General features: G+C 37.5%; 2 protein-coding genes across 7 annotated transcripts in view; both read right to left on the reverse strand.

The window, feature by feature from the left end:
* The window catches only part of jak3 (Janus kinase 3 (a protein tyrosine kinase, leukocyte)), a 31677-nt gene extending 27836 nt beyond the window's left edge, over window positions 1–3841 (reverse strand). Inside the window, exon 1 of the mRNA XM_046870901.1 lies at window positions 3702–3841. The gene's annotated coding sequence lies outside the window, so the exon portion shown is untranslated. The remainder of the gene's footprint in view (window positions 1–3701) is intronic.
* A 2070-nt stretch (window positions 3842–5911) lies between these two features.
* Window positions 5912–12500, reverse strand: part of slc5a5 (solute carrier family 5 member 5) — a 14922-nt gene continuing 8333 nt past the window's right edge. For all 6 annotated transcript variants that reach the window (XM_046870903.1, XM_046870902.1, XM_046870904.1 and 3 more), the window contains 4 exons: window positions 11363–11565; window positions 10917–11020; window positions 6380–6462; window positions 5912–6097 (listed from right to left, as the gene is read on the reverse strand). In XM_046870903.1, the coding sequence (XP_046726859.1) occupies window positions 6008–6097; window positions 6380–6462; window positions 10917–11020; window positions 11363–11565 (480 nt within the window). In that variant the 3' untranslated portion in view covers window positions 5912–6007. The remainder of the gene's footprint in view (window positions 6098–6379; window positions 6463–10916; window positions 11021–11362; window positions 11566–12500) is intronic.

Genomic DNA, 12500 nt, shown 5'->3' on the forward strand with positions numbered 1-12500 from the left:
CATCTTAGCTTTATAAAACAGCTATAAAGCCTTTATATAGACCTCAGACATCCTCCATCATAGGTTAATAGCCCCAGTATCTGCAAGCTCTCTCTCTCTTGGGCCCTTGAGCAAGGCCCTTAACCCTATGTGCTGCAGGGGCACTGTATCATGGCTGACCCTGTACTCTGACACCAGCTTCTTAAATAGAATATCTCTGGTATATGCAAAGAAAGAGTTTTACTGTGCTGTAATGTATAAATGACAAATAATGGCTCTTCTTTTATAATCTGGCTGTGAGGCCTTTATGTAGACCTCAGACATCTTCCGTATACTAATAATAAGAGGAAATAGTACAATAGTCATACGCATGCCCTCAAGAGAACAGCACATAATCTGAATCAGAAAATGGAGGAAAACTAAATTGGAGGTATTTAGAATTGCGTATAAAGACAGTATGCTCAGCTACAGACAGGCGCTAAAAGCTGCTAGAGCTGAACACCTGAGCAAACAATCCCAGGTTCCTTTTTTACTACAGTAGCTAAACTAACTACAAATCAGGGATCTGAAAATTGTGTTCCATCACAGTTTAGTAGTGAGGACTTTATGAATTTCTTCACTGAAAAATAGATAACATTAGAAAAACATTTGTGGCAGTTCAACCTCTGAGATCATCTTCTGATCCAATCTCACCTACAACTCCACATCTCCACTGTTTTACATGTACAGGACAGGAAGAGCTGTATAATGTTATTATCAAAGCTAAATCAACAACATGATCCCATTCCTACTCATCTATTGAAGGAAGTGTTATATACAGCTGGTGAGCCTCTTCTCAATATTATTAACTCCTCACTATCTTTAGGTCACGTCCCTAAACCCCTCAATTTAGCGGTTATTAAGCCCCTCATTAAGAAACCTAATCTGGATCCAAACACACTATCGAACTACAGACCCATTTCAAATCTCCCATTTATGTCTAAGATTTTAGAAAAGATTGTCGCTGCCCAGTTCTGTTCCTACTTACAAGAGAACAATATCTTTGAAGAGTTTCAGTCAGGTTTCAGGCTCCATCATAGCACAGAAACTGCTCTAGTTACAATCACTAATGACCTGTTTTTAGCTTCAGACCAAGGCTTCATCTCGCTGTTAGTTTTACTAGATCTTAGTGCTGCGTTCAACACTATAGATCATGATCTCCTCCTAGATCACTTACAGAATTACATCGGCATTCAGGGACAGGCATTAAGCTGGTTTAAATCCTACCTGTCTGATCGTTACCATTTTGTAGATTTACATGGAGAGCTATCAGGTTAATCCCAGGTTTCCCTTGGGAAATATTATTAAAAGGTATGGGATTAGCTTGCACTGTTACGCTGATGATACCCAGCTATATATCTCATTAAAACAATACGCTCAATTAACTCGGACAACTGAGTGTGTTAAGGAAATAAGACATTGGATGACCCATAACTTTTTATTATTAATAAAAACATTTAGACGGATGTTCTGTAACCACTAGTTCAACAGTAAAAGACCTGGGAGTTATTTTAGAGCAACTTGTCTTTTAAAAATCATATCAACCAAGTTACAAAAACAGCTTCTTTCACCTTAGAAATATTGCTAAGCTAAGAAACATGTTTATATCTGCTGCAGAGAAGCTCGTCCATGCGTTCATGACCTCCAGACTGGACTATTGTAATGCATTACTAGGTGGATGTCCAGCGTCATTAATAAACAAGCTTCAGTTAGTTCAGAATGCAGCAGTCAGAGATCTCACAAGGTCGAGAAAATATCACCATATAACCCCAATCTTCTCATCCCTACACTGGCTTCCTGTTAAGTTTCAAATCCACTACAAACTACTGCTTCTTACCTACAAAACACTAAATGGTTTATCTCCATGTATTTCTCCAGTCTTCTGACACACTACAATCCGTCACGCTCCTTCAGATCTCAAAACTCTGGACTTCTAGTAGTTCCTAGAATAGCAAAGTCCACTAAAGGTGGTAGAACATTCTCACATTTAGCTCCTAAACTCTGGAATAGTCTTCCTGACAGTGTTCGGGGCTCAGACACACTCTCCCAGTTTAAGTGCAGATTAAAGACGTATGTTTTTAGCGAGTTCTACACATAACACACATCACATCATAACCTTGTGCTCCAGAACATCTGATCACCTGCACATTATCAACTTGTGCTGTTAATATCATGAACAGCAGCTACGCTAATTCCTCTCCACTGCTTCTCTTTCTCTCCCCATCCCGAGACACCCTGAGGTTGCTCCAGCTCCAGTCACGTCCCACCTCATGAAGATTGTGGACCTTTAAAGAAGTAGATGCCCACAAACATCCTGAACCATCTAGAGACGTACCAGTGCCAATAGGATTCCACTTCATGTGGAGTTTGGACACTGGATCTCTTTGTTTAAAGGCTCTGGCATGGAGAAGCTGGTGTTGGATCTGTGATGATCTTAGATGTTGAGCTATTTCATGAGTTGCTCAGTAGCTCTTGGTTACATAACGTGAACTGACTGTAGAAGTTCATGTTATTTACACACTCCAGTGCTCATGTTAGTTCTCTTTCTCCAGTGTTCTGTAGTGTTTAAAGACTATAATCACACTCTTGATGTCACCCAAATGAGGATGAGGTTCTGTTTTTAAGTCTGGTTCCTCTCAAGGTTTCTTCCTCATAACATCTAATAGAGTTTTTCCTTGCCAGGTTTGCCCCAGTCTTCATAATCAGGGATAAACACATATCATTCCCCTTAATCTTTAAATTCTGTAAAACTGCTTGGAGACAATGTCCGTTGTGAAAAACGCTACAGAAATGAACTTGACTTGAACTTGACTTGTAAGTATGGTGAATGTGCTGTTGATAAAATCTAAATAATTCTGAAGAATGTGACCATCAAATGCTACTTCTGCATGTAAAGACACTGTGAGGTCACCTCATGGATTTGACATGCAGGGTTAGTTTATAAAAGCTTTATGCACTACTTATGAATGTTTTGTTAGATTAGATTAGCTCGAGCCAGCACAGCAGAACATGCACATTTATATTTGCATTAGTAACTTCCAAAGTGCTCCAAGCCAATGAAATGCGCTAGTTACATCGTATTGTAGAATAATTGCAGGTATGAGGAAATGACTAGTGGCTATTTGTGGTCATTATTGACTATCAACATCAGCATGGCTAATGAAGTGTCACTGTTTTAATTAATAACCAGTGATGTTAATTAAACATTTAGAAGGTATAATATAATGTAATATAATATAATTAAATTACAAATAACATTTAAAAATCATTACATTTACATCCATTTGACATTTTATCATCCTTTACCGCAGCCGTATTTATTTCTCTTTGATGTTTTAATTTATTGGCACCCCATAACTATGGAAACCAAAATGTCTTCAAAAAGGAAGTAGAAAAAAACTACGAGCAAAAGTGTCACCTCGTCAAATTCAGACACAATGTGAAGAGATAAATATATAAACTACACAGATGTCATGGATCAGACGTGAACCATCAAGATGTTTGTCTTCATTTTCAAAAGTCAAAAATAAAACATAACCATGATGTGTAGCTTAACTATCAAAGACTAGACTAGTTCAAACACACAAACACACAAACACACACACACACACACAATACATTGTGAACAGTAAAGACTTAATGCAGATGTTCTAATGCAATAAATATCATATCCATATGTTTACCTTTGATGACGAAGAAGAAGATGATGATGGTGGTGAGGATTTTTGTTACTTTTCAGTCTGAAGAATAGGCATTGTGTGTACGCGTGTGAATATGTGTGTGATGTTCTTCCTGAGTGCAGTGTATGTGGGTCTGTGACATCACGCTGATTTCCCCAACCTTAACCACACGGACGTTTTTCTGCATCTCATTCGCTTTCGTTTCTTTCAGCTTCTTCTTCCTTTTCATGGCGTCTCATTTTTAAACTCCACAGTTGATGAAAGCTGAAGTCTCACTTCCTCTTTATGACAATAACTTATTAAATAATGAGAATACAGTATTTATTTATTTATTAACAGTCATGGGGCAAAAAATAAAGTGGTTTATATAAACATTACAAAAAATCCATTTTGAGAAAAAAGAACACAGCAAAAAAAAGATTTTTATTTTAAACTCATTATTTTATTTTATTCCTGATTTAATAATACATTTATTGCTGATTATTTTATTTTGATTATTTTGAATTTTGTATTAGTTATAACATTTGTATAATCCTTAAGTAGCAAATATATTTTTTTTATTATTTAACAGTCTAAAATATTTGCTATATTTAATACCCAGTGATTCATTTTGTTCTGGTAATGTTGGTATAAATACACTCATATTGCCAAAAGTATTGGGACACCCAACTTCTTCACCCATATGTTGTTCTTACCCAAACATTTACACAACATTGGAAACACAATTGCATAAACCTCTGAATGAAATGTTCCTTTTATGTGAACTACGATACCCAAACCTGTTCCAGTATTATAATGCCCCTGTGCACAACACCAGCTCCATGAAGGTCTGCTTTCCATGAGTGGAAGATCTTCTGCTGTAGAGCTCCAACCATGTTGAGCATAAATGAATGTGAACGCTGACTGCACCCCAGACCTCCTCACCTTCTCACCTACATCATCACCTGACTTTACTAACACACTTGTGACTGAATGAATCTCCACAAAATTTACTGGAACATCTTCCCAGAACAGTGGAGCTCATTATAACAGTGAATGAGGGATAAATGTTTAATGGGATGTTTAAAAAACAATCTAATGCTCAGGAGTCCACAAACCTTTGTCCATAAAGTGAGTCTGATAAAAGAGTCAGACTGGAATTAAATACGTTTATATTTATATTTTTACACTTTTACACGTTTTTTTTTTTTTTTTTTTTTTGATGTAACTATGGATTTCTGCTGTAGTTAAATGACTGTAATTGACATCAGTAACCCATTGCACATTTAAGTATTTTTATAAAGTTGTACCAAAAGGTGTGTGTGTGTGTGTGTGTGTGTGTGTGTGTGTGTGTGTGTGTGAGATTGTGTGAGATTGTGTGTGATTGTGTGTGGTTTCTTGTTTCCGCCGAAGGAGAAAAACAAACTGTATGTGTTTGTAAGGTTTGAAGCTAAAACTCGTCTCAGGGTGAGGGTGAGGGTGAGGGAGTGGGTCACTGTGCTTAATCAGAGTTCAGGATCAGTTTATCAGAAGAAGAACAACACCATGTAGACATGGACTCCCACTTGTTACTACTAACTTGATCTTTACTCTTTAATGACTGTTTTTATTCATTTTAGGAATGTCACTGGGGAATTCCTGATGCACTGACGGTCATTCGTGATCATGAGTGAGTTCCAGGACTAACTGATGAGTTCACACTGAAGATATATTCAGCCTGAAACTGAGACCTGCTTATGTTTTTATCTACTCTAGCTGAATTCCTTAATTACATCTCTATCTCTGCCGTCTGGTAATAAATACACCTGTGAAATGAAGAGACAGACAGGTGTAGGAGTAAGGCAGACAGGTGTGTGTTGAGACAGACAGATGTGGTGCTGAGACAGACAGGTGTGTGTTGAGACAGACAGATGTGGTGCTGAGACAGACAAGTGTGTGTTGAGACAGACAGGTGTGTGGTGAGACAGACAGGTGTGTGTTGTTCAGAAATGTGCTGAGTGAAGAATATTTATGTAAAGATAAGAATATCAACACTGTGAGTTCAGGTTTCCTGATAAATGTACGGAATGCTATTCATTAATATTTGTGTGTGTGTGTGTGTGTGTGTGTGTGTGTGTGTGTGTGTGTGTGTGTGTGTGTTTAGCAATCACACACACAGAGAAAGAGAGAGAGAGAGAGAGAGAGAGAGAGAAAGAGAAGGAAGGAAGGAAGGGAGGAAGGAAGGACAGATCCTCTGGCTGTTAGTATTTGGTTGTATTTGTACAGATTTGAAGCACATGCTGATAAAGAAACACATTTTCTTTGAACTCCATCACCAACACAAATGTTCCTCACAGAACAGATGCAGATTTGTGCTCCTTCTCCACATCATTCTCAGGGTTCAGAAGGACAATGGTGGGATTCAGGGTCATCGATTCACCCTGTGGAGGAGATAATCAAAGTGAGTTGTGAGAACCTGAGGTTTTTCATCGATTCTGCTGAAGAGTAAAATTAAAACTCCATCTGCAGAAACATCAAACTCGAGTAATTATTAAATAAGTCGTTATAAACAGACAGAAACAGAATCTAAGAAATTCACTTTTTTTAAGTGTTTAAATCTCAATCACTCAGTTTTTTTTACTCAAATATCACAATTGTTCGTGTCTGTAGATTCCTTAGAAGCTTTTTATCTCTGATGAACACGAATCTACATCGCCACTTACTGTGTCTTCCTGAGGAGCATCACGGTGAGTGTTCAGATCCCACCACAGCAAACCAGGCTGGATCGAGCTTCTCTGTGTGGGTCCTGAAACATACAGAACAAAGTTTAATCTGGAGAAATTATGAAATGCAATAAAATCCCAAGATTTCATCCAAAATTTCATATTTAAACAGAAATATGGATTTAACTAATCACATATCTGGTCCTTTTAAATACATTTACATTTCCAGGATTTGGTAGAAGCCCTTCATCAAGAGTTCTCATAGTTAGCAGATGAGAGTTTTGCTTGCACTTGGTGAAGCTGGGATTTAAAAGTCACGGCCTACTGATCAGACGTCCAACATCCTGACCACTAAGATACCAGTTCCACTTATACAATACATTTATAAACAGAAATCCTGTCTCACTGGCAGCAGAGGAGAAGGAGGAGGAGGAAGAGCATTTCTGAAAATGTTTTTCATTTTTTAATACAAAAATTGTATGTTCTCCCAGTCATTTCTACTATTTGTTGATGTTGTTGTTGTTGTTGTATTTACAGTAGAAACCAGTGTTACTGTATTCTACATTACTTCATATATTTTAAGAAGAAATGTCAAACATGTTTATTTCTTTAGATAGTGTTTCCATTCTGTGTGCCAATAAATAATATAACATATTCGTAATATTCATCAATATTCATCAATAAAACTTGAACACATCCAGAGGGAAGAAAAGGGTTTAGAAATCACTCTGGATCCCTCACATCAAACCATATACGTTTTTAACTTTTGCCGTCTGGCCGGTAAGAAGTTTCTTCCACCTGGTAATCTACCTCATGAACATTTAAATGCTCTCCCCATTATACAATCAAAATAATACTTTAATAATGAGCGGTTAACATTCGGATTAAATCCAGATAATTGAATTTCTTACACAAGCAGCCTGATTAGAATATCAGTGATATCTTCATAGCTGGTTAAGGTGGTAAATGACCTGCTATTGCCCTCAGATCACTGATCACTAATACTAATATGTAGTTTGGTGTTTTGCAAGGATCTGTTATAGGCCCACTGTTCTTTTCTCTTTGCTGCTTCTGGGTGAAATGATTTATAAAGATAGTATTAGCCTCCACTTGGATGTCGATAGAGTCATATGTTTTAGCGAAGCCAGATGACAGACACCAGTTTTATTATACTGAGGAATGTTTAAAGGACATTAAACAATTAATGTTTTGGAAATTTCTACTGACAAGCTGAAGGAGTTTTGATAAAACCACATCTTAAAGTTAGTTTTCTGATTACATAGTAACCCAGGATCGCCCTTTTCCTTCTCAGAAGGAACTAAGATAAGAAATATGATGTCATTACATGATGTTTTTGTAACATCTAGATTAGACTACTGTAACGCTTTACTGTCTGGGTGTTGGAGTAAGTGCAGAAATAAGCTTCAGTTAGTTCAGAATGCAGCAGCAAGAGTCCTCACTAGATCTAGAAATATGAGCACATCAGCCCTGTTTTAATCATCTACACTGCTCCCAATTACATCTCACACTGATTATAAAATACTACTACTGACATACAGAGGTGGGAAGTAATAAAGTACAATACTTTCGACTTAAGTAGATTTTTCTGGTATCAGTATTTTACTTCATTTCACTCAGTAATGTTTTTACAAAAATATCTGTACTTTCTACTTCTTACATTTTCAAAACAGACTCATTACTTTAGTTTTAACCTTCGTCTTATGTTAGCTTTCTCTTACTATCTCTTATGTTAACGGGTCGGTTTTGACCCGTGTCTTAAAACAGTCATAAAATACCCTCTAAACTATTGTTTATCATCCAATCTGTTTCTTACCTCTTGGTTACCTTGTTAGGTTTCCATACCCATGAAAATATTGCTTTTAATATTTTTGGTGTGGCCCCCTGGGCCTTTTATTTGATAGCATACCTCTCGTTTTCAATTTAAAAAAGGTGTAAAATTAACCTTAAGAGAATTATATAAATAAATTAATGATTGTTATGTTGCCTGACTATTACTGAAGGGTATTAGAAAACATCTCTAAATTAAAAAAATTAAAAAATTAAAATAATTTTAATATTATTAACTATAGTAACATTTATGGTGTTCAGGTCAATTTTGACCCATATATTTTTACTCCAAAAAAAGGCAAAAAAGTTGTTTTTTTGTTTTTTTTTTAAATAGAGCTTTAATAGAAATACTAAATTAAAATTAGAACTAGTAATAATAAAAATATATAGATTTGCAGTCAAACAAACAACAACCAATCAAGCAAATTAAGTACTAGCCCCAAAATAAGTCTTTGTTTGCAAAAACATACATGTGTATGTGTGTGTGTTTAGATGCATGTGTGGCAAAAACTTACAGAGATATTTTTTTTAGTAGAAGCACAATATGTTTGTCTTTCTGTCCTTATTGCTAGGGCAGACCTGACACCTCTTTCTTTTAGAATCAGGTGGCTTCAGTGGGGTTGTGGCTGTTGCTGTTGCTGTGCTGGTTGATGTTGAGGCAGGGCTGGCTGAGGAGGATGCTCGTGCTGATGCTCCTTGAGTTGCTGATGGCATAGATAGAGTGCTAGGTGAACTCTGCAGCTGTCTAACCATGGCTGGGTTTTAGCTTCGCTCAATGAGTGTCTTCACTAAGGAACTTCCTAGCTTCTCAAGAAACATTCTTCGCTTGGTTTTATTGGTTGAGGTCCACCCTAGCTGGATGTGGTGCCACAACACAAATGCACTGTATGCAGACACATCTAGGATGTTATAAATCACAACCACTGGCCATCCCTGGTCATTCCCTGGCAAGTGTAGGTGACAGTCAGCTTATCCAGGTTGTCCACTCCTTTGTTTTTATCATAGTCCAGAATAGGTATGGGCTTTGTCTTACTTCCTGATGACACATCTGCATCTTTGTGAATTGTGGACATAAGTGTGGTGAGACCTGCGATGTTGTATGGTTTAGAGACAGTGGCATTGAGTAGAAGGCAGGAGGTGGAGCTGGAGGTAGCAGAGCTGAAGATGTTAAGGTTTTTGTTGGGAGTGACGAGGATGGACAAGATTATAAATGAGTTTATTAGATTGACAGCGCATGTTGGATGTTTTGGTGACAAGGTGAGGGAGGCGAGATTGAGATTTGGAGTTTGGACATGTGCAGAGGAGGGACATAAATTATATTGGTAGAAGAATGCTGAGGATGGAGCCACCAGGTAGGAGGACAAGAGGAAGGCCAAGGAGGAGGTTCATGGATGTGGTGAGGGAAGACATGCAGGTAGTTGGTGTGAAAGAGGCAGATTTAGAGGACAGGGTGGTATGGAGACGGATGATCCGCTGTGGCGACCCCTAATGGGAGCAGCCGAAAGAAGAAGAAGAAGGAGCAGAAGCAGCTTCAGCACCGGCGACCTCTTCATCAGACTCATCAGATGTGTCTGTGTCTCCTGGTTCATCTGTATCGCGATGCTGCTCTGTGTCCTCTGTCTCATTTTCAGCGAAGAGATGATCTCAATCTTCTCAATTTTTGCATGCTGCAAACTGGATATATGCACTCTGCAAGTCACCAACTCTAAACTGAATTGGTCTTATGCATGTCTTACATGTCCATTTTTGTTTGTTTTGCTTGTTCAGGAAAGGCCACAAACAGGCTAAGAGAGAAGCTCCTAAGTAAAGCTTACAGGGTTAGGAGAGGAGCTGACTGTCAGTGAGCTGTTGGCTGACTGTGTTAGTGAGCTGACAGTGTGTTTATGATTTAGATTTAGCACTAATTATTGTTTTAAAATCTTATATTATAACTGGGTCGAAACCGACCCTAACACCACAAAGGTCATAATTTTAATCAGACAAATTTATAATTTAGTTAAAGAGATTTTTTTTTGTTTTATTTTGTTTAAATAGAGGTTCCTGACAAAGTTAAAAATCCTTGATGCAATAAACAAATTTATGTGGTACTTCTGTGCATTTAAACCTACAAACGGGTCGGTGCCGACCCTAACACAAGAGGAAGGTTAATCTGTTTGGTTAAATGTCGATATTTTCTCTTTTCATTGCACCATTTTTCAGCACATGAACCTGTTTCCTGTCATTACGCTGCTTTTTCAATTCACTGGTGCATCATTTCCTGTCTCTCTCACACCACAGACGTAGACTAGTTTCTGAAGCTCACAGTGAGCAGGCAGAAGACAGTAAGAAGTCTGGGATTAACGTGGATGAGACAGAGGGAGTCAGTGATGAGAACATGACTGAGAACAGAGACATTCCTGATCACCTGATCATCATCATCTTTTCTCTGCTTGTGTTCTATATTGTGGATCTTCAGTCTGGATACATTCATTAGAGAACAATATTTAAAATTATTTTATATTAATATGATGTGTGTGATGAGTGAAGGTATGATGAGTAAAGGATGTGTGTGCTTCTGTCATCTCTGCTGATGTATGAAGCACAGAGTTTCTGTACGAGTTTCTGGTTTCTGTGCCGTCACAGTTAAATACATTTTTACATTTCAGATTTCTATCTGTATATCTGTACAAATGTGAAATGTAAGTCTCACCTGTTAGGTAGCTAACCACTACTCCGGCTAGCACAGATGCTCCAGTGGACAGAGCTCCAAAGTACAGGTAGGATATGGAGTAAAAATCCAGAAGACCATGAGTCCTTCAGGCAAGAGAATGTAGGAGAACAATGCAACAAGTGAAATCAAGAAACCATATCAAGATAACATTGTGTTAGAAGTGTGAACAATATATTACAATTTCTCTTTTATTTATTTACATCCATAAATCAATTCATCACTCTGAGAGTCCTTATAATGTCAGTGATTGACTCAAAAGCATTTTGCTTTGGATTTGTGAAATAATCCACCAAGATCACCAACACAGTGTTGTTATATCAGGGTGTTAGAAATGTTGATCCTAAGGAGAATATCAGCAGAAGTTCCCCCTCAATCCTTGACCCTTAACCTGGACTTCCACCTCCATTTTTACGTGTTCTACTCACCAGCTCTCTTCAGGTCCTAGAGGTGGAGGTGGAGGTGATGATGATGTTAGCATAGTGGAGTTGTGTGTAGCATTAGCTGAAGGGCAGAAGTCTGCACTGGTGTGTAACACACCCATTCTCTGTGGGGTTGGAGGATAAACTGAGCTTCCGACAGCGAGCCACAGAGCGAGAGAGAACCCCACGGTCACGCCAGCAAACGTACCCTGAGAAACCAACATAAAACAAATCCCAAAGCTGGGTATATAAGAAGAACCCTAGAGGAACTCTCTCAGTCTGTATAGAGAACCCTTCTGCATTGGGTTTTATTTTACTAAGGATCCACATTGTATCCTCAGAAATTCAGTTAAATCACTAGATATTCTAGAACCAAGAAGAAATTTTACACCACACATATACCGAGTTACACTTAGATAAAGTTTTACATCGTTTTAGTGCCACACTGAAAAAATGTAAAGATCTAATATTATGAGAATAAAGTGGAAAATTGTAGAGACCCTAACCCTAAACGCGAAATACTTCAGGAATAAAGTCGTAGCAATACAAGATTAAAGTGCTATTATTTTAAGAAAAAACACAGAACTGCAAGAAATGTTTTACATCAGTTACATCTGCATGCTATTCAAAAAGGACATGCTGTTTCTCAAGAGACTATGAGGACGATGGTCAAAGAAATCGGCCCTAAAGGAGTTGAACACCAGTGGGTTCCACGTCACCAGTACTTCAGCCTTGGTCAACTTTATTCTTGTACTGCTACGACATTATTCTTGTAAGTTTAAATTTTTTTTATTGTTTTTTAAATTTTTAGCAGTGTGCAAAAGTTTATGCACCCCATGTAGTTTTGCATTATAGTATCAAATTAGCATTAAGATGTTGCATAGTAATTATTTGATTTAACGAAAAAAAAAAAAAGGAAGATATTTAGAATTCAAGCCTTTTTTAATGAATAAATGAAATGTTCTGAATTTACTGCAGGAACAGGGGATAAACTCTATTGCAGATTCTCAGAAAAAGTTGATGATGAAACTGCAAATCTGAAGAAGTTGCACAGCGTTAAATGGTAAATATTGGTTTGGTTAAATTAGGTTGAATTAAGTTTCCTGCTGTTGATGGTAAATTATTATTTTGTACGTTTAAAATT

Source organism: Silurus meridionalis, chromosome 17, assembly GCF_014805685.1.
Source record: "Silurus meridionalis isolate SWU-2019-XX chromosome 17, ASM1480568v1, whole genome shotgun sequence".
NCBI classification, from domain to species: Eukaryota; Metazoa; Chordata; class Actinopteri; order Siluriformes; family Siluridae; genus Silurus; species Silurus meridionalis.